The sequence below is a fragment of the Diaporthe amygdali genome (assembly GCF_026229845.1).
Source record: "Diaporthe amygdali strain CAA958 chromosome Unknown NODE_48_length_299215_cov_64_995801, whole genome shotgun sequence".
In the NCBI taxonomy this organism is placed as follows: Eukaryota; Fungi; Ascomycota; class Sordariomycetes; order Diaporthales; family Diaporthaceae; genus Diaporthe; species Diaporthe amygdali.
The window spans coordinates 28436-50495 of NW_026517068.1; the positions used below are offsets into that span (position 1 = coordinate 28436).

General features: G+C 53.7%; 5 protein-coding genes across 5 annotated transcripts; 2 read left to right on the forward strand and 3 right to left on the reverse strand.

Annotated features, from left to right (window-relative positions):
- Positions 1-144: 144 nt before the first annotated feature.
- Positions 145-2513, forward strand: J7T55_015743 (uncharacterized protein; the record flags this gene model as incomplete). The annotated part of the gene is made up of 3 exons (XM_053134750.1): positions 145-291; positions 343-1410; positions 1470-2513. 3 exons carry the CDS (start codon positions 145-147, stop codon positions 2511-2513), a joined length of 2259 nt encoding a protein of 752 aa, XP_052987441.1.
- A 509-nt stretch (positions 2514-3022) lies between these two features.
- J7T55_015744 (uncharacterized protein) lies at positions 3023-3434 on the reverse strand (the record flags this gene model as incomplete). Its single annotated transcript, XM_053134751.1, has 3 exons — positions 3023-3104; positions 3179-3248; positions 3305-3434. The coding sequence occupies 3 exons, from the start codon at positions 3432-3434 to the stop codon at positions 3023-3025; spliced, it is 282 nt and encodes a 93-aa protein (XP_052987442.1).
- Positions 3435-5230: 1796 nt separating this feature from the next.
- On the reverse strand, positions 5231-6016 carry J7T55_015745 (uncharacterized protein; the record flags this gene model as incomplete). Its single annotated transcript, XM_053134752.1, has 2 exons — positions 5231-5379; positions 5476-6016. The coding sequence occupies 2 exons, from the start codon at positions 6014-6016 to the stop codon at positions 5231-5233; spliced, it is 690 nt and encodes a 229-aa protein (XP_052987443.1).
- Positions 6017-9048: 3032 nt separating this feature from the next.
- J7T55_015746 (uncharacterized protein) lies at positions 9049-13512 on the forward strand (the record flags this gene model as incomplete). Its single annotated transcript, XM_053134753.1, has 5 exons — positions 9049-9979; positions 10058-11018; positions 11324-11351; positions 11813-12745; positions 12805-13512. 5 exons carry the CDS (start codon positions 9049-9051, stop codon positions 13510-13512), a joined length of 3561 nt encoding a protein of 1186 aa, XP_052987444.1.
- Positions 13513-18380: 4868 nt separating this feature from the next.
- J7T55_015747 (uncharacterized protein) lies at positions 18381-18781 on the reverse strand (the record flags this gene model as incomplete). Its single annotated transcript, XM_053134754.1, has 2 exons — positions 18381-18599; positions 18677-18781. 2 exons carry the CDS (start codon positions 18779-18781, stop codon positions 18381-18383), a joined length of 324 nt encoding a protein of 107 aa, XP_052987445.1.
- Positions 18782-22060: the final 3279 nt, after the last annotated feature.

Genomic DNA, 22060 nt, shown 5'->3' on the forward strand with positions numbered 1-22060 from the left:
TTGACCCCTCGAGGTCGTGTAAGTCGCCGACATATAAAGGTGCCTGATATGCAGGTACAATGCAGTTTTCCAAGCCTGCTCCCGATTGAGAGCCCAGGACTTTGAGGTTCGCTTCTCTGTGGAAAACAGACAGCTCACTTCATCATGGTCGGCTGGAAAACCTCTCTTGCGGGCTTGGCTGGCCTCGCCGCCTTCGCCTGTGCCTCTCCCACCAAGAGGGACAATACCTCGCCCACATTTGAGAAGATCAACGTTCCCGGCGCATACATCGTTGAGCTCTCCGACGACCAGGTATTATTCATGACCGTTTTGGGGATGTAACTCGACCTGACTTCAATATAGGATGCCACCACCTTTCTCGGCAAGGTCGAGTCAGAAGCAGGCGTTTCTGGTGTCTCCCAGCGCGTCAAACTTCAGTCAAAGGTCTTCAAAGGCGTGTCCTTCCAGGTGGATGGCCCACATGACGAGGCAGCCAACAAGATAGCCGCATTGCCCCAAGTTAAGCAGCTGTGGCCTGTGCCATTGATCTCCGTGCCCAAGTTGGACGTCACATGGACGGGTAAGGATAATGCCCCCTCCAAGTATAAGCGCCAGGCCAACTCTACCGACTCCTGGCCGCCTCATGTCCTGACGCAGGTCGACAAGCTCCGCGCCAAGGGATTTACCGGCCAGGGCTTCCGCATCGGCATTGTGGACACCGGCGTCGACTACACGCACCCCGCCCTTGGTGGCTGCTTTGGCTCTGGCTGTCTTGTGGAGTATGGGGCAGATCTCGTGGGCGATGCCTTTGATGGCACCAGCGCTCCAGTCCCTGACGGTGACCCATTCGATGATTGCCTTGGCCACGGCACACATGTGTCTGGCATCATAGCGGCAGCGGAGAATCCCATGGGCTTCACCGGTGCCTCTCCCGGCGTGAAGCTCGGCATGTACCGTACCTTTGGGTGCCCTGGCGCAACCACGGGTGATATCCTTTTGGCTGCCGCATTCCAGGCCTTTGAGGATGGGTCCGATATAATCACAGGGTCCGTAGGCGGGCCTAATGGGTGGGCTGGCGATGCTTTCGCTGTCGCCGTCTCAAGGATCGTGGAAGCCGGTGTGCCGTGCACCTTTGCTGCGGGCAACGAGGTCGGTGGCTCTGAGGGTCTGTTTGGGATCAGCACGCCCAGCACCGGGGACGGGGTCATGTCTATCTCCTCGTATCAGAGCGAGGGAGCGGACAGCCCAGGGCGGGTGTCTGCCTTTACCAGCTGGGGTCCTACCTTTGAGCTGAAGCTGGCGCCGAGCTTTGGTTCACCGGGTGGTGGTATTTTGAGTACCTGGCCAGTTGCACTCGGCTCATATGCTGTTGCGTCAGGGACATCGATGGCTACGCCTTTGGTAGCGAGCATTGTCTCTCTTGTGTCCCAGGTATGTCGTTTTCATGTTTGAACTCGGCGCTTCATTTTCTGGTAGACTAATAGTGTTAGGCTCGAGGAACAAGGGATCCGAACCTGATCAAGAGGCTGCTCGCATCGACGGCCAAGCCAGCCAAATCACAGAACTACGGTGAAGCCAATAGCGAGGTGGCTCTCGGCCCAGTCCCACAGCAGGGTGCTGGTATGGTTCAGGCCTTCGATGCGGCTTATGCAACGTCTGTTCTTAACGTCGCTAGCCTGTCATTCAACGACACGGACAACCTCGTCACCGAGGCTTCCTTCACCGTCACCAACGTTGGAGACACGCCAGCAACTTATAATCTGTCCCACATCCCAGCGCTGACAGCTACAACCCTATTTGAGATCTACCGCAGCAGCTCGCCAGAGCTGAGTACCGTCTACGCGACCTTGGACCTCGAGCCATCCACTTTCATGCTTGAACCCAACGACACGGCCGAGGTCCGCGTGGGCGTCGTGCCCCCCAAGGGCCTCGACGCCGTTTCTCTGCCAATATACTCCGGCTGGGTCGCCCTGAACGGCACCAACGGCGACGGCGACATCGCCCTCTCGCTGCCGTACATCGGCGTCGCGGGCTCCATGAAGAACGCCACCGTCCTCGCCTCCCAGCGCCTCTTCTTCAGCCGCAGCGACGACGAGACCAACCCGGAGGTGCCCGCAAACACCACCTTCCAGCTGCCTGCGCCGGCCGCCCACCCGGACTGGGGCCAGCCGCTGTCCAACACCTCGGATCTGGTCCTGCCGCTTGGTGCTCTGCCGGACCAGTCCGTGTGGCTGGTCATGGGCAGCTCCGAGACCCGCATCGAGGCCGTCCCTATCGACCCGAACCCAGATGCCAAGGACAATGGTCTCGGGGTCGTCACGCTAGGGAACGTCGCTGGCTACCCAATGATGTATCACCGACCTATCGGCTGGATGAGCCCCTGGGACGGCAGCCTGGCCGACGGCTCGTGGGTGCCGGCTGGGCGGTATCGGTTGAGTATCTTTGCGTTGAAGATTGCGGCGGACAGGGATCTCGTGGAGAGCTGGGACCGGTATGACTCTCCGGAGTTCATCATCCGCTATGTGAAGATTTGATCCAGGGTGATGGATGACTTTTACTTCAGTGGATATTAGGTGTAGATTCGTTTATGATAGATATGTTTATATCTAGCTTATCACGCACCGGTCTTGATTCCGGTGGGGCTTTTAATAGTTTTCTCTGAGACCGTGTAAGGATTTGGTGATCCCAACAATGAATCCGCTTGAGAATCGTAAGCGAGGCGAAATGTCTCAGATCCCAGAGGATATAACGTGAGAATTTGTACCACTGACAGTTTCTACAGCACTTGAGGTTTTTCAGTTGAGCACACATTCAGCAGCAACCAATTGAAGCAGTATTATTATTTATTCAATATACTGCTGAGAATAGTAGCGTAGGACACATGTAAAGGACCTTGTTGAAAGGTAAGTGTGAAGGCAAAGTGCCGGTGCATTTTAGATGCTGACTCAATGTAACGACTGGCCAGAATGCAATTATCGTCTGTCCCTGGTTGCTCCCACACTAACAGGCAACCACCGACAAATTTATACAATCCGAATTGCACCTAGCACTGGTTGCGGTATGACCAAATGTGGTCGTTCAGGAAGTCCGGAACCGTGAATGCATTGCCACGCTGCTGCCAGTTGCTACCTTGGCAGTCCCGTTGTCTGGTTGCTATATAAGTAAGGATTTTCCAAGGGAGAATGAGCAGAGGACTTACTGGAAGAACGTGGTGCACCCAGAGCCACCCTTCACAGAGCTCGTGTGGTCACCTGCGCCGTTGAGGTTCCCTGACGTCCAGTTAGTAACTGACTTCCTGATTGTAGAGTGTGTTTCGCGTGCATACAGCAAGCGGCATCGTTGTTCCGGTTCTCAGCATGGGCCGCTCCACCAAAGTTGACATCGTCATACAGAGTGAAAGACCTGGCGGAAACCACTGAGGTAAGCAGGGTGGCGGCGAGGATGGTGAACTTCATGATGGATGGGAGAATTGATCAAGCTGCGAGAGATGAGGAGGACGAGGCTGTGTCTTTGGCGAAATTCTGGCCGAGATGGAAGTGGCGATGCTGCTGTAGGAAGGAATTGATGGTTGAAAGCGATCGAAGAACGAGTATTTATATTCTGAAGGGACCTCGCAAGTGAGAGAAGACAAGTCCGATCACCTCGGTTTGACGGAGACTCAGTCACACAGCTCCATCGGCCTCCGGTCGGGTTCTCTACTTGATTCACCAGAGACATGGCCGCGCAAGCCGATGATCTGATTCTTCGGCCCAGGGGGTATTATGCTTACTATGACGACTTGAAGATTCATTTCGTCTCCCAGCTCAGGTGAATATGTGCCTTTGTAAAGGCAATTTGGATCGAAATGTCGTTTCCTGTAAAATCCCGCCCTTTCCTGGAATCATGCTGTTTCCAGAAGAAGAATGAAGAATTGGCAGGCACTCGTTTCTATGATATGAGCAAGAAATGGAAGGGAAGCTTTCACCAGCAAGCCGGAGAACGGGCATCGCAGGCGGGAAGGCGAGTCCGAGCTGGAACTCTTGAATCCGAGGTGTTTGCGACTAGAGTGACAGTTATTGGGCAAAAGCTTCGTGGAGCCTAGTCGAACCCTCGCGCGGCTCATCTCAGGGGCTATCCATGCCAAGGAATCAACAGGATTACTGAGACATACATAGATGATATCCTCCTTAGGTGACGCAACTAGAGTCAGTCAGCAGTGGATCGGCCTGAATATCGAGCTCAGGCAGGCTGAAATGTTGCACAGTGGCGTTCTATGTGACATTGTTCCGGAGATATGGTTGTGATAAGTTCTCGTGCACGCAATAGAAGGGATCAAAAGTGAATGACAGTGTGTGCTTCGATGTGCTTCTCTGCCCCTACGTATACGTACGGCCTTATATGATGTAGGCGAAAGCAGCGGTATCCGGTCGATATGACTGCCTATCTGTACACCATGTCGAGCGAAGCCTCAATCGAGCAGCATCTGGCTTGGTCTACATTTCGTTTGAGTTTCTGTTCCAACTCTCTGAAATGATGTTGGAGAGAGAACCATCACATCCTTGACTTGAGGATCACATTGCCACAGAGGACAGATGAACTGAGCCAGGCGGAAGTGATAGAATGGCGCTGAAGAACATATAGCTAAGTATCTACCTAGTTTTAATTGACTCCGTCAGCAGGAATGTCAAGGAGTTCCAGCTGTGCTTGCTGCCCACAATATCTCAGCTCATTCTAGTGACGGGAAACTTACGAATTGTGTTTAAATATAAGGAGACACATAAGATACAACATTGGACGGAGCGTTGAGGGGAGTTTCCATCCACCCCTACCCTAGCCTCTTAGAGTCAGAAACTCTTGAAATGAACGTTCTGCAGCCTTTGGATGCGTCCAGAAAAGGTCTTCCTGATGAGTTTTGCATGAGAACTCACTGGCTCCTTTTTGTGAGGTTTTCGCAGTACTATTTAGAAAATTTGTGACCCATATATAAAAAGATTCTCCAAGTCAATAGAGCACCGAAACCATCACCAACCCCACAATATCCACATTTGTCCCTCGATAATGGTGTACAGTTGCTCTCCTAGAAACAAGGAATCATGAGACCTGATCTCTACGAATCCTATCTTCGAGGTCATTCATCACGAAGAGACAACATGGGGTATCATCATGTTGTCCAAGTAGCTCAGTCCTGCGAGCCGGCTTGCAACATTGAAGTGATGGACATCTTGCTCTTCATGGCCTCCCGCGATGTGTCTATAAAACCCGAGGCAACACTCTAAACAATTTCGTCGTTGTTGACGCCGGCATTCTGCCTAAACCAGTAGCGCTTGGTGATCCACTTAAGACCGCCCGAGAAGGTCAAAAACTTCATGGCGACTGTAATGAGGCCGATAAGCCTCCCAGCGACCCGTGTCTCGTTGATGGCTATGGTTCAGTTGTTAGCAATCTCATGACGACCCACATCTGTAGCGATCACAGAAACTTTGACCTTTCAATAAACCGGCCTCGAATGGTACTTACTAGGTCGCGTTCGCCTATAAACACTCGCGGATCCAAGGACTTCGTCCGTGTCGTTTTCGAGGTATTCGACAGGCAAGACTGTATAGTCGAGCCGCGCAGCCTTACGCTTTGCATCCGGCAAGACTTTTGTGGCTTCCAACTTTGGATGGAGATCCCTATCGGCTTTCAGCCTCTGGCGAAGTATGTCCCTGACTTCCTGAAATACATGAATGGCAGCCTCGTGCCTTTCGAATGAGTCTCGCGAACCAAGTTTTGCCATCTTGAAGTAGTCGTTGCATTCCTGCCTTAGTTTCACGTTACGTTTAGCAGCGAACATAACAGATTCTGCGACTGAGAAGCTTCTGTGGCTGGTCAAGTAACGGGCCAGGGGTACAAAGTTGGCGAGACGCAGTAGGTGTCTTTGGCCGTTCTCGCCATCAGGTCTTTGCACCAATCCCTTTGGGCACTCAAAATCTATTCCATAACCTTTGAGACGCTCGGCAAGGTATTTCGTCCGGGCTTTGTATTCATCGTGCTTCTCCTTAACACGAACGTCGATCATACTGGGCGTTTCGTGAGCGACGGAGAAAGCAGGGTTGAAGCTGGACTGAGGATATCGTTGAAAGGCTTGCGAATTGGCGTCCACGAAGAATGACGCTTAAGGCTGCTGTAATGTTTTAAAGAGCTGTCGGGATATCCACTGTTGAGACATTGGTTATAACACAATGGAGCCCTACGATTTGGCCGTGACACAAATGTTGAACTTATATATGTTGATCAACAGCAGTTGCACAAAAAGGGTGCTCCATCTTCACCGCTTCTGATCTTTCATTGTCCAAAATCAAAACCATCATCATATATCGTTGTTATGAAGCTCATGTCTACAGGATACCAAAGCCTTGAGCTGATGCGCATTGGGATACACGGTGTGGCATTGTCTGTACGTGGGTTGGAGCCGATCTTGCCATGGTATCTCACCCCACCAGTTTTGGAAACTGCCCTCTTGGGCTTATTCATTCAGTCAACGGGCGGGTCGTGTACATGAAACACACAACAAGCCAGTAGGAAGTCTCAAGCATACTGTCAGACTGGATATTGGGGCTGCAGGATCGACAGCCACCTCACCTTTCCTGCATACTCAGAGGAGCTCCAGACAAAGTGTGCCAGAATCATAAGCGAGAAATGATATGCTCATTATGGGTTTGTGATGCACCAGTACGTTTACTCAAGGCCCGAGCGTGGAGGAGCTGAGGCGCTCAGGGGCGCAGACTACCAAGAAAGGAAACAGTAGCGCCCCTGTCGAGCTGAATCACCTTCCTCATTGTCATGTTGTTGAGGAATAATGGGTCATTACACACCAAAGCCAGAATTTGGGACGTTCGGTCCAGTGGCCGTGCTGAGCTCAAATTCCCGAGCTTTGAAGTGAATCTGGTCGGATTCATGTCATCGGCATCAATTTTTAACGCTGAAGAATTGTTGGGATATCATGGCCAAACAACGAGGTGAACAACATCTCGCAGCTACACTCAGGTTAGCTCTTGGCATGGACGAGCCGCAGTTTGAGCTGTCGAGCAAGTGTGATTGAGTCTGCATCGGGACAACCACACAATGATGTTTTTGAATTACATATCTCTCGGTTCATGGGCCTTCTTGCTGTTTCTGAGATATCTTTGTGGTATTAGCGAACGCAATTTGGCCAGTTCTGCAGAGGATGTACTTGTGATATCAGTCCAGATGGATCGCGCATACCTCAAGATAAAGGTCGAGGCAATGATTTCCGCGTACTAATTCTACTTTTGCCAGGTGAAATTATGGCTGAGCATATGACTTTCGGGGAAGATTTGTATTATGAGTTAATGTGCCCTTATCTGTATCTCTGGAACACAAGACGAGACTGCAGCACTGATCACCATGCAGGTCGTCCCTCCTCCTGAATATGTGTCCAAAGCAGCCGAAGAGCCGCAAAGCAAATCGAGTCAAGTCGCTGTTTCATCCCTCATACAGAGAGGAATGAGCTCATCTCCGGAGTATACAAATACCCGCATGACCTGCAAGCATTCATAGCGGCGGATTATCTTGTAGGCTACGTGATTAATTGATGTTGGGCTGAGCAGATGTATTTGCTCTTCACCTGTAGTGCAGAGATTGAGGTATCATTGATCCATTTCCAACGGCTGCTGATGGTCTGCATAGAAAAAGGGGTCTCTAGAATGATCTTACTCTGCTTTCGAAACTCTGAAGCTTGCATGTGAGAATGACAGATCGCTTGAATGACTGTTATTGAGTTCAACCGCCCTCGGATCTACGGCACTTGAGCACGGCCTTCTCCAAAGAGCCAGATCCTTACTCTGCACAAACACGATAATGAAGCTATGAGGTAGAAAGCTTGCGGTTGACTCAGCACATTGAAACCGGTAGTAAATTGCTCCGCCAAGAAATTTGATCTGTTGCCAAGATAGTGCAGCGAACATCAGACAATCACCTAGATTCCAGATGATACAGATAAACAATTCTCCTTTTATGCAGTCAATTCAGAAGAGCTCGAGCATACTTAGACCAGAGTTGGGAACTAATGCCATAACTATGGTATACTTTTTCGCCATGATCTGGGCACCTTTTGGAGTAAAGAGGCCGTTGATGCTTTTAATTTATACTCTGTTGGCATGTGAGAGGCTGGAACAGTGTAGCTTCAAGCTTATCTCTTCCGTTATGTAGCTGCCGTCGCTAGAGTTTTGTAGGGTCCGCGTGTAATGAAATAATTCTCCGAAGCACGCACGCGCGGCTGAGTATTGTGAAAACAAGCTTCGCCCCGATGGTGGGACGAAAAGGGCCACATCCCATTCGTCAAGATCCATCCGTATTATCCGCCCGACAGCGGTCAAGCTTTCGGCGGACCTCGCCTTGAAACCGCTGAGGACGTCCTCATGCAAACTTATCATGCAGGCCCGCAGTACACAAGCATCACTGTCGCCATGGTGTGGACCCCCACGCCAGCTCTCGCACTTGTCCTAAAGATGGGTTGAAACGTCCAAACTTCGCGGCCCGTCGCCCACTGTTCCGTGCCGTGATGCGACCCACACAAGGCTGCTGATCAGGCCTGCCGATTTGCTCATCGGCCGGTCAAATCAACCTTCACGGTGTCCCGCCTATCCGATGCACTCTATTCCGCCGGCCAGCCTTATTAAATGGCATTGCCAAGCCTGATAGATCTTCAAAATGCCCTGTAAACAAGCAAATAATATTGAGTTCGGACTGGAGACAAGTGCTCACTCGCGAAAGCTTATACCTGTAAGTTAACTTGCAAAGTGTTCCATATGCGGCTGGGTGTCTCTGCTTACAATCTGGCCCCTTCGGCAGATAGATGCAAATGCCACAACTTTGAGCTGATCGATGTCGAGACGGATCAAATGTGACCACATTTCTCGGGCGATCTTGATGAGCGATGAGAAGGGGGGCCTAATATCCTCAAAAGTCTCACTGACGGACTCCTCAAGATCCACCTACTCCCGACAGCATCCAGGTCAAAAACAAATTCACTACTCAGCCTTCTGAATACATCACTCATGTTCGTTCCTACTTCCCGGTGAAGAGACGATGGAGGACTTCAAGGACTCCAGGGAGAGCCTGCGGCTTCAGGTCCCCTCTAGCCCCAAGAGTACCCGCTCGAGCGTCAGACAGAGCGTCATCCAGTTCCGTGCCAACAAGATCAGCTGGCTGAGCAGCCGGCTGGACGAGAAGGACTTCTCCAAGTCCGCCAACGCCGACGATGACGACAAGTTCAGCCTCCGGCCCGAGAGCGGCGTGATCCTCGCGGATGAGCAGCCCAGGTTCAGAAAGCGCGAGACGTCCTCGATCCTCGAGCTCTTCTACGACCTCTGGGTGGTCGCTACCCTCAACGTCTTCACGTCAGCGCACGAGATCACCAGCCGGGCCGAGCTGGGCTCATTCCTGCAGTACATCTTCCTGCTGTGGACGACGTGGTTCCTGGTAGTTATCTACGACGTCCGCTTCCTCGAGGACAGTGTCGTCGAGCGAGTCACCCGGGCGGTGCAGCTCGGGGTCCTGTTGGTTTTCGTCCAGGCCGCGCCGTTCTTCGACCCTTCGGACCAGACCCGTGGCGTCTTTGCCTCGCTGTCTCTCGTGCTGGCCTTCTCCAGACTGGTTCTGGCAGGCCAGTACGGGATTGTGCTCTGGCAGACCCGATATTTCGGACAGGGCCGCGGTGGTCTCATCGCAGTCCTCGCCATCCATGTCATGGCTGCCAGCCTTTATGCCATCGTGTCTGCAGCGTTCTTTGTTCATGAGAACAGCCCGGCTTACATTGCCTGGATGGTTGTGTCCACATCTGAGATTGTGGGCAACCTTGTCGTCGCAATGATGTCTCGCGTGGTCAGCTTTGAAAGCAGCCACCTGCCTGAGAGGTTGAGCCAGCTTACGCTCGTAGTACTGGGAGAGGGTGTAATCAATCTTGCTCGTGACCTGACCAACATCGAGCGGAACTCCCAGAACAGCTGGATGTCTTGGAGTGAGTCGTTCCTCTCCTATTTTCTTTTTCATTTAAAGCCGGCTGTTTTGCTAAATATGGTATTTTCGATCTGTTCAGGCCCCCAGATGCTGCTCATCTTTGTCTCCGGAATAGCGATGGTCTACCTGATTTTCCAAATCTACTTCGATTGGATGCACCCCAACAGAATGACATCCTGGCCCCAGACCGCCTGGGCTCTTCTCCACCTACCCTTCCACTTTGCCCTACTTCTGGTCATGGAGGCCATGAACCAGTTCATCATTTGGTGGAGGCTTCTGGAGCTTATAACCCAGTCTTCGGCCGATATCTTCAACGTGCTGTCTACCCTGCCCGCGGTCCCAACAAGCCTAGAGGTTGCATCCAAGCTGAATGAGACTGTTACGAGAGTCTTTGACACTTACCCTGCGCAGGAAGACAGGACACTGGTGATGCAAGGCGTCATGGACACCTTGCAGAATGTGTCAAGACTTCCTGAAGAGCTCTGGGAGGAGCTGTCCAACAAAACCAGCTACGTCAACGAGTCGTTTGTGTCTAGTGGAGCGATGACAAGTTCACTCCGCGAGTTCCAGGATGACTTGGTGGAGCTCTTCTCGACGACCATAGACACCATCTTCAGCAACTTCGAGCTCGACCCGTTCGAGGGTCCATCAACCAATTCGACGGATGTCTTTGGCATACAGAGGGAGGCGTTTGAGGCGACGACACGCATGTTCAACCTCGTCTTTGTCTATGCCTTCCTAGCGGCCGGCACGCTGGTGATCCTTCTGGTACTCCTGCACGCGGCCTCGAAGAGAGAGGGCTGGACACCATTCAACATCCTGCGGTCTGGGTTCATCGGCGTGCTCGGCCTGGCGCTCATGTTCGTCACGCTGCTGTCCACCAACGCCACAAGCCTGCACAGCTTCTTTGACACGCCGTGGCCGCTGCCGATGATGACCTTTACCTTTGTGATTGTGCTGTTTCTCACACACGTGCCTCACCCGAGGACCTTCCTGGGTTACGCAGCCCCAGTTGAAGATCCACCAGCGGAGGAACCCTCGTATGGATGGCCTAGATACTACAATAACTCAATTCGGCCGTCAAGAGTGCGGGATATGCCGGCCCAGAGTGGTGTTTAGGCGTGGCCTTGATGCATTGGATAGAATGGTAGCAGATGGGAAGGGGTTAGAGGAGAGACAGAGACGTATACGGGAGGATAGACCAGGAAAGTCATCCTGGATAGATGGTGCTACAGCAGACAAGAAGACAACTACACATAATGTACACAAGACAACCAAGACAACAGAGCACAATACAATACAACACAAAATGGAAAGAAAACAAGAGAATACGCACCCACTACAGTGTAGACTCAACACCATCATTCAAAGCAGTGAGTGATGATACACATGCCATGGCCGTCCAATTTCGGGAGCTAGCCAGGCACACCAGGGCAACCAGACCGGAATTCAGCCTCGATTCCTCCTCGAGCTTATTGATGCGACGCTACCTTGCTTCCTTGGTTCTGGCCGCCAGGGGAGGCGTCACTAGCTGCCGGTCTCGACGAATCAGGGCGGGGGATTGGGCTTGCCGAGGGCCAGAAGGGGCAGTTTGACGTCATGCCGTCAGCAGCGTATTAAGCTTCCAACCAAGCTTGAAACACAACACCAGCATGACAACAGCCTAGCCCTCACTCGCTCTAGCAGGTAATCTACCCTCCGAGGAGCTGGCCAGGCCCCAGAGAAAAGGGCGATGGGACCCACGCCGATCTTCCCGACTTCACCTTCTCATCCAGCGGTCAATTGTCTTCGCGATTGACGTGTCGACCTCTCTCAATCAGGACGATTGACACAGGTTGAAGGCCTTACGACCACTGGGTGCCACACCATCAACGCCATTCTCTCTCTCAACGCTTGGTCTTTGCTACCGCCCTCAGTCATCCTCGCAAACAACATGGCATTCTCACGGAGTTCCATCCTCGGGGCAATGCTCGCGTGCGCGCAATTGGCAGCAGCAGCACCCAACCCTGTGGCTGCCGCCCATCCCATGATCACTCCTCCCCCGTCTCTCGACCGTCGAGCTCTTGAGCGTCTGGAAGGCCGTGATCTCGATTTTGGCGGCTACCTCAACTCCGTCTTCTCGTCCCTCGGCTCCGGTGTCTCCAGCTTCGTCGCTTCTGGCGTCCCGCAGTTCTTCAATGACCTGCCAACTGGCACGGCTGTCGAGTCCAGCCTGGGCATCTCATCGAGCGACCTTGATGCCTCGCCGACACAGGCACTTAACGTGCCGCCGTACGCCAACTGGACGGATCAGGGGTGGAACCTGAGGATACACGGGAACATCTACAAACAGCCAAATATCTCGCAGGACAAGCTCAACGACCTGGCAAACGTGTTCCTCATTGACACTGACATTACGGACCTGCCCGAGGACCAGCAGAATCAGGCGCGGAACCTGACAAGCGAGATCTTCGTCGTGCAGCAGGACAACGAGCAGGTCATCATCGATATCATCAATGATGCGACTGTTGACCCCAACACGGACAGCGGTGCGATCAGCGCAGCGGGTGGAACACAGAACATTACCATGCCGTTCAACACGACCGAGCAGGGAGATTTCGACAGTTTCATCGTCCTGCAGAACACCACGGGGCCAAACGGCGGCCACCTGCTGCCAGGTAACGAGACGGACCGGCTGCAGGTGCTGGATCTTTGGGTCCGGGGCGCAGAGACGACAGGCAATGCTACTGCTTATCTGGTCCCGCCGACGGGTATTACTATCATTTCGGTATGATATACCACATCGCAGTACTTACGCGGATTCAATATACTGACGAATGTTACTAGGACATTGACGACATTCTTCGAGTCACAAAGATCTACGACCCGAAGGAGGGCCTCCTCAACTCGTTCGCCCGTCCCTTCACGCCGTGGGAGAACATGCCAGAGATCTATGCCAACTGGTCCAAGTCCATCCAGAACCTGCACTTCCACTACCTCACGACGACGCCGGAGCAGGTCACCAAGAACTATATGGATTTTATCTACAAGACCTACCCACTGGGCTCCTTCGATACCCGGCCGCTCAACTTCAGCGATGTGTCGGCAACGCTGTCGATCCGCAAGTTCCTGCTTCAAAAGATCTTCCAGACCTTCCCGCAGCGCAAGTTCATCCTCGTGGGCGACACATCGAACTCGGATATCATGTCTGATTATCCAGAGCTGGTCAAGGACTTCCCCAACCAGGTGCAGTGCATCTTCCTCCGCAACACGAGCTCCACAGACAGCAGCGACCTCTTCCCGTACAACACGAAGGGCTTCAACGGCATCCCCCAGAACCAGTACATGTTCTTCCACAATCCGAATGACTTGACAAACCTGGACATCGTCAACGGGAACTGCTTCAACTCGAGCATAGTGCAAAACGTGACGTTCCAGCTGCAGGGACCCTACGGCCTTGGCAGTGCGGCGGGTGCGCTGGCGCCTCCGAGCTGGTGGAAGAGCGTCAGCTGGGGTCTGGGCCTGACGCTACTGGTGGCGGCAATGTCTACTTAGTTATTTCAAAGGATGAAGTCCGTCCAAAAGACATAATGTGGCATGAGTTTTGGATAGGCCAACAGGAATGGCACGGGGTAATGGCGTTTGGGGATATGGCTGGTCGGAGCCCATGTAAATTGATTACCAGCCCCTGGTAGATATGGCTTTCTGCACAATGGATTATATGAAGTCAATTCGATTACTTGCCATGTTAGCACCTCGAGACTGCTCGGTACTTGATGAAAACGCACCTACTGTCTAGCTGCCAAATGCCCGAGGTCGTAACTGCCTCGTCTTTACGCTTTTTCCTCACCTCCACGTTCCTGCCTTATCCCCACTTTGTGTCCCCGTCTTCACGTTTCCCGTGCTGTTCTGACTCAGAAGGGGCCTAGGTACTTTTGAGCGCGTCTGTGATTTCCTCTCATAGTGGGCTTTTTGGAGCCTCACGTAGTCTTTTCTCCCTTTTCCCTCCTTATTTCCCCACAAATTATGCTCTTGAGTCTTGACGGTACGAATGCGAAGAGCCGATAACGAGCGTGAGACTGCGCTTGACTCGATGCGTCATGATCTACGACGGCATGCGGACTTATTTTCACTCCGACAATATCACGTATCATACCCAATCTTCTCTATTCTGTGCAGTATCTTTCGAACCCAGCACTTTGTTGTCTATGCTACTGTGGCAACACGCATCTTGACGACAGCTTGCCGATGGGGGACCCGCGAGCGAGTGAACAGCTCAGCTACTCCCGACCTCTTCACCGGATAATAGGGACGTCAAATTTCCTTTCGGGACCGCCCAACTGAATCTCTGCTCCACGTTAGGTGCAGTTCTCGGTCTCAGGTGGCGACGCAATAGGAAGGATTGGCAAGATGGAGATATCTATAAACAGCCTAAGCCTTACACCGTTCTCATGCGAGTTTGACAGAGGTGGTCCACACCCAGGGCGGTTCGCGACCACCCCACAACCGTGCGCCAGCCTCGAGTGACGTTTTCTTGGTTGAGTATGCAGGTCATCCACCCACCCTGCCACCTCGCCCTGATCGCTCCCGCAGACCGACCGACGTCGTACAGCCGGAAGTGCCTGTTTCGGTCAACCGCGGACGCACGACAAACACCCGACCACCCGTGTCAAAACCCCCTGAGCGAGGTCGGGGATCAGTCATGGACTCGTGGCTCGTCGGCTTAGACTCCATCAAGTGGACTTGGCATGAATTCGTGTTGAGCATCCCCTTCAATCTTGGGGCTGTCACGGCTTTTCCCAGCATGGCGCCGCTATCGAAGCGAGTGGGCCCACGACCCCGGGACAGATTGACCCACCCTGGGATGCGTATGTGTGCGCGCGTGTGGGTGGATCCCGGCACGTCAACTTTGCTTTTTCGTCTCGGCTGCTGTCATCATCGGCTTCGGGATACTACGACCAAGTCGTTTATTTTCGCGTAACAGTCAGGGTGGCTCCATTTCAACGGAAACATAACATACGGCGATTGTGGACTTCTTATCGAAACACGCAGTCGCCGGATCTATCGCTCATGTGACAGCGACCGTCTGCGTGCCGGCCTGCACGGCACAATCACGTTTGGGTTACCGGCCCCCTCCCTACAAAGTACTCCACACAAACGGTACTCTTCGGTCCGTGCGCCGTATGGGAATTTCAGGTGAAGGGGACCTCCTCCTCTCTCACCTGCAAGTGGTGGAGGTGGGCAGATCGGTGACTCGGCCAGGCCTCCGAAGAGGGCGACATGCTACCCCCGTCTTCGATGGTCATGTATCTGTACATATTACTGATCAGTACAGTACAGCATGCACAGACAGGCATGTCTGCAGTTGATTTCTGTGTTTGACCTCCGGGGCCCTGGTAAACTCAATTCAAGCTCGCATGACGCAGCTCGCAGGCGGAGAGAAACAGAGGGATGTATGGATGAAGCTCCCGGAGCCCAACCGAGAAAAGACAGCTGTCACTGCAGCGCGGTCTGTTGGGGCACGCCCCCCCGCTGCAGCGGCATGCGTCCCCGTTGTGCACTTCCTTTTCCTTCTTCCCTTTTTCTTCCATTTCCCGGTTCTCACACTGACGGGAGCGGGTAATATGCCACGAGCCGAGCGGCAGTTCCCAGACAGAGGGTCATCTCAGCGCCCGGCTGGCCCACTTGCCGCCGCCGCCGTGACAGAGCTCGTCATCCCAAGAAAAGCATCGAAGTGTCATTCAACCACACGTGGAGCGCCTCATGGCGTGGTGAGAGCTCGTATCGTCGCTGCGTTGGTCCACCCATCAAGGTATTGGGAGTTTCCGAGTTTGATATAAACTCAAAAGTCCTCCTTTATCAATCTTGCCTGCTACGGCGAAGCTCGCCTCACCGCCATGTCAGGCTGTTTGTTGGCGGACGTTACCGGTAGATGAAGAAGCCCCAGGTATATGCGTGAGTGCGCGTGTGTAGGTGCATACCCGCGCTGCAGCAACCATTAACTTATATGAGCTTCGGGACGGGGGAGCGTTTCATATCCGGGAAGCTTCCCAATTTGCGGGCGAGTCGAGTGAGCACAACGTCCCTCTTCCGGCTCGCTACCGAGTGTCTTGGAGAATAAGCTCGGATTGGGCCGCTGGCGTCTTGGAGGGGTTCCTTTATGGGATCTCTGTACGACCGTGGCATGGATGGGACAACATGTGACGGGCGGCCACGACTATTCACACCGATATTTCTTGATTTATTGATTTCTGGCATCTGGCCTCCGGCCTCCGTCGTGACTCTCCGGGCGAAAGCCTCGCGCGCAATTCTTCGCAGATTGGTGACCAGCCGTGCGCTGTTCTGCGGTCCACAACGGAATGGACTGTCCAACGCTTAACTCTTCACCTTGCAGCCTGCTTACCTTTCTCACCGTGCCTCTTCACAACCCTCTCATTGCCGAGGTTGCACTCCAAGCCACATGGGGAAAACGTGGTGCCCACAGCTTCCCTCACCTTGCCTTACCAGGCTCGGCAGGTTGCAATCAATCAGAGGGAACACGTCTAGACCTGGCTAGATCTCATTTTCCCCTATTTTCCATTTTGTCGCGACATCGAACATGGAACATCGGTACATGGGGGCAGACGGGACTATTTGAAGTATATCAGATTGAATTTGCGGCTACTGTGCTGGCCTTCCTACCGGCTGCCCGAGACAAACCCCCCCACATGTGCGGAAGCTACACGTGTACTGCCTCTAATCCGCCTTGTTGGTGCTTGTTGGTGCTTGTTGGTGCTTGTTGGTGCTTGTTGGTGTAACATGTCTCTCCTCTGCGTAGGTACATATACACAAGAGGCCATAACCCAGGCACAGCCGCACAAGCACAGACACACATACACTCCATACTCACACCACTCACCTGCCTCCAGGACTCCACCTGTTCCTGGAATGCAACCCGCCCCTCCAACAGGAACAAAACAAGCTCGGCCGCGGACCCCAGTCGTCGCTGCCCAAGCCCCGGCCCCTGCCCTGCGCCAAGTTTGGGGTGGCGTTTCTTTTTTGCTCAACGGTCCCGGCTCGCAACCCCCAAGATAGATCCGCGGGAGACGTCGAATCGTTTGGATGCTGGGGGCCGATTCCCCGAGATTGTCTGGACGTGAGGATGGCCCGAGACCTGACCTGGGGTCCCGATGTCGGCACATGAAGCTATCTATCTATCCGTCCCGTCCGGGACAAGGAGGAACTGAGGTGGGATGGGATGGAGCTGTCGGCACCCAACCCAGGGTATGTATGGCTCGATTTCCTTTGTCTCTGGTATCATACCGGGATTTTTGATGCGAGGCCAACCTAGCCGTCCATTCTTAGATTAAATATAGCGCAAGAGCGGGTGATATACAAATTGTGTGCCCTGTCAATCAAAACTGCCGTGTCCCACAACAAAAACAACAAGCCAGCAACTGCTGGTTCGGAAACCGAGATCTTGCCTCCATGCATCACCAGCTCTGTCTGCAGTGCCCATGCCTTGCTGGAGTATCAAATCACATTACCGGCCGCCCTTGTTCCAATCAACCCAACATAAATCAGATTTTTAGCGCGAGCCCTGCAGAGTAGTAGGAAGGAAACCAAAAAAAAATCAAACTTTTCCTCCAGCGCCGTGCTTGACAGACAATCTCGGTACCTTCCGCCGGCACATGCCGCAAGCTCAAGCAGCCTCCATCCCTCCTTCCCCGTGTGGCAAGCTTCCTCCTAAGTACCTGGGTAGCGTAGTCCCACCAAGGGAATATCTCCATTTATCCTTGTTCCCCGGACAGAGAAAAGACCAAAAACCCTCCCCGTTGAATAGCCAGACCAGATCCCTGGGGGATGTGGGCTCTCGTACGGTTGCTCCGCAAAAAAACACGTGTTCCAAGGTGAAGCCCACGCGGAGAAAGACCGGGGCATTTTTCTTAACCCTTCCCGTCTCGTGTAAACCCCATACACGGGGATTTTTTCAAATGTTGTTTTTCAAACTTTCCCTCAAGCACAGCCACTTGGTCTGGCTGGTGCACCCACTCCTGACCCCGTCCATGTCGTCCCATAAAAGAATACCTGTTGCTTGCTGCCCCGACACCAGAGAGAAACGGTCATCTCAATGTATCAAGCACCTCTCCTGCTGGATCATTGACCCGTGGCCATCATGCGAGCCTCCACTGAATCCGCCACTCTTGCTGACTGGCGTCACTATCTCGCCGTCCCCATCCTAAAATGGTCCCGATTGAGGATGATTTGTGGTGATAGAAAGAAGAGAGAAAGGAGCCTCATATGACCGGAATCGTTGCTTCGGAGTGGTTGGGTGTGTTGGGGTTGGTTCCACGGGCCCCAAGTCGTGCAAAGGATGCTCTGGTCGGAAGACTCGGGGCACAACAGCAGATGCTGCAGGAGCCAGCAGCAGCATAGACCTGTGCCTACGACGGAGGGTAGACCGGCCTGGGCGTGTCGCTCGTGACCGTCGGGCCCATCTGCACGGGGGCCTTATACCTGAGGCTCCAGTAGACGCCCGAGGCGTCCGTCGCGACATACTCCATGAGGCACTCTTGCCGCATGCCATTGACGTCCCAGTAAGGCACCATGATGTCCTTGAACGGTTGCTGGGCTGGGGTTTCGACGGAATCCCTGCCCTCGGCCTGGACGTGGGAAAGGTTAGTCGGCTGGCTCGACCCCCGCACAATGGTAGGATGTCCAAGTGGTTTGGGGGACTCACGAGACAATTGGCACAGGGTGAGTTATTGACATAGACCCAATTTGTGCAGTTGTGGGTGTAAAAGTACTTGCACCTGTACTTGTAGAATCCACCGCTTCCGCTCATGGTGACTGGTGGTGGTTTTTGGATGCTCGAGAAAGATGGATGATGATGGACAAAGAGTGAAGAAGGATGTGACAGCCTCGAAAAAGCCTGTTCACACTTGAAGAGGAGCCAATGCAATAGCAGGTTTTCGTAACGCAGAGAAGAAACAGAGGTTTGGTTGGAGAGGGAACAACTCTCGGAGACAAGAACAAGAGTGAGAGGTTCGACGTGAGTATATGAATGAACACCGATAGATAGAGAGCGGCAGTACAAGACAAAATCACCTGAGAAGGAACAGACGACTTTATATGTGGCGCCGGAAGGAGGACAATTAAGGTGTGCAAGGGACAAGGGTGAGAACGGCGGAAGACCGGGGGCCCGCACCTGTCAAGCTCGAGAGGGTGGGTTGGACTCCTGCCAGGGGTCTCGGAGGAGGGCAGGGGTCCATGGATGAGCAGTACCGTGCCGTGGACAGGGGGAGATGGACACTGACACCGACGCTGATGGAGCAGTAGAGGGCCAAACGTCACGTCGTCCCGCCGCCGATCAAAAAGGGCGTCGTCGCATCTCCCGTTGTGGATTCTTACAATGGGCTCCCCCCGTTGTTCGAGTAGCCAGAGCTTGGCTTCTGACATGGGCCCCTCCCCACTGTAGCTGTCACGCTGCGGATGCGGTGGAGACGCAGAGGCGCCTTGCAATATGTGTATACCGCATCCAGAGGGCAGCATTGCGGCATGTGTGGATGGCCCTCAACCTGCCGCCCTGCCAGGCCGGCCCAAGGTGTCCGGGCTCATGACTAAAAAGACGGGGAAGGGTGGAGGGGACGGCTGCTGCATGTGAATGGCCTCATCTGCACGTCAAAGGACCAACATGCTTCAACCACGGCCATGCCCCTGTTTTTTTTTTGTTTTGCTGCAGGCTGTCTGGCTGCACGGCCTGAGTGGCGTCGATTTGTAATTAAAGCCAATTGTAAAAGCTTGTGAAGGCCAAGGACGGTAAGTTTAATATCATCGACCAGGACAGATGAGAGACAAATCCGGTCGGAGCTTCCCAACGGTGGTGGAGGTGGTTGTTGATATGGTTATGTGTTGTGTTGTTGGGACATGCAAAGATCGAGATGGGCACTAGCACGGCTCGGGGACGGGTGCGGGCGCGGGTATGGTTTACAGGCTGGAGAAGGTCGAGTCCCATGGTGGGGGCTGCCCATTGGAGCGGGAAAGGACTGACTGATCTGACTGATCAAGGCAACTGACAGGCCAGCACTGGGACAAGTCGCGAGAGTCACCTGGGCAGGCGAGAGCGGGGAGAATAATGGAACAAAAAAAAAAGAGCGAAGGCAAATGTGAAAAATGACAGATAAGCGTCTGGACAAGAGGAATTGTATGCGAAAAGCGGCCGGTTGCTACTGTGTTGACGACAGAGGCGAGAATGAGCGGCGAAAACGAGCATCCGGCCTCCAGGCATCGGGCTGCACCACAGTCCCGCGCGAGATACCCCTCGTATGTTGATTGACAGGTGCGGTCCACTGTTGCGGAGACATGACGGATGCAAGCGACGGTCACACAGCCATTCAGACAACTGGACACGCATGGCTGGAGGGACGTACGCGTATAATTTGCAATTCAAGTCAAGTCAGGATGGATCTGAGCCGGACTCGATCCGCGGCCTGTGAGTGTGCTCTGTTCTGCTCTGGTCCTGCACTGCGCCGTGCCTCTTCACATTCAGGAACGGGACGGATATTGACAATGACGGAGAGGTAGGTCTCGAACAGCCCTCCTTGGACGACAAGGACGGCCGAGACGGCCAGATGGGTTGCAGCCGCGGGCCCAGCTCAGAGGCAGTACAACCCCAGGTTAGCACCAATTGAAGACATGAGGCTCAACAAAGGGAGATCGACATGCCGAGTCCCCCACCGCAAGTCGGGGGGGGGGGGATGTGTACCGTAGATTGGAATATGAACGAGTGAAGCAGCGGGAACCGGTTGGAAGAAGCAATGAGGAGAAGGTTGAAAACCCCGCGGAAAATCTGGGAAAGGCACCCATCCGACCTCGTTTGCCGAGATGTCGGAGCTCGGGGCCGCAAAGGGGCAAGGTTGAGTGAGCCTGGAAAGTGTCGTCGCAAGCCTGTGTGGGCTGTGGGCAGCTTGACAGGTCGACAGACACCATGACACCCTCATAACCTCCGCTCAGAGGAGCGTTGACTTTTTAACCCAAGCTACCTAGCTGGCCACTGCTGGCCTAGGTAGTGGGCGATGTACTAAACAGCTTTGCACGGTAGAGTACAGTACATGAGCGCCCATCAGATGCCACTCGTCAGACAGAAATTAACGGGTGGAGCGCGGGACCCTTGCAGTGGACCCCTATTAGTCTTGACATCTGCACCTAGCCACCTAGTCCTGTACGTTGTGCATGTATTCTACTCGTAAGGAGCTTAGAGCTGTGGAGGTACCGCGACCAGATCAGCCCGTGGCATTTCATTTCTTGGGATGGTGGATGCAAAACATCAGTCGACACACAGACACACAGGCACATATGCAGCTACGGGCGGGATGGATAGTGTGGAGCTCCGTCTACATGCCCATGTGCTATGGTACGGTAGACAAGAACAGGGTGACAAGATACTGGTACGCTGGCATAGCATCGACCGACCATTTGCGTACATGGTACGGGACGGGAGAGGCCAGGACAGGACCAGGACAGGACAGGACGGGACAGGCCAGGACAGGACAGGACAGGACACTCGGACACTACAGCACAAGGAAAGGACCGTCTTTAGCGCCCTGCCGTTTCTCCAAGGGTCTTCCTGCCTAGCCGGCTCCTGCTACTGCTGCTTCCAAGGGTTATGTGGGCTGCGACGGTGACGTGCCTTGTTTGACGACACGCGACTTCCTGATCTATCACAACGCCTAAGATAGGTGGCCTGCCCCTCGCACCCACCAACACCACTACCACCACCACCACCACCGACACCACGCCCGCCCCTCGTCTAGCCTGGACTCGACCCGACAAGACAAAAAAAGAGCCGTCAGCCGCCAGCCAGTATTGTCGGCTGTAATGGCCCTCACCCTCAATTATGTCCTGTGGAGACCTGATCCTCGTGTCGTGCATGACGCCACACCCCTCTGCCGCGTCCATCCAAACTCCCGGCCAACACACCTTCGCTTGACGGCTTCGACGGGTCTCTTCCCATTCGCACGTCACTCCAACCTTGCAGCCGTGGTGGGCTGGTGAGACACCATGCAGCCCATCTCATAAGGCACTTCCCGCTCCCATTCACACCCTCAACCATGTCATGCCCACA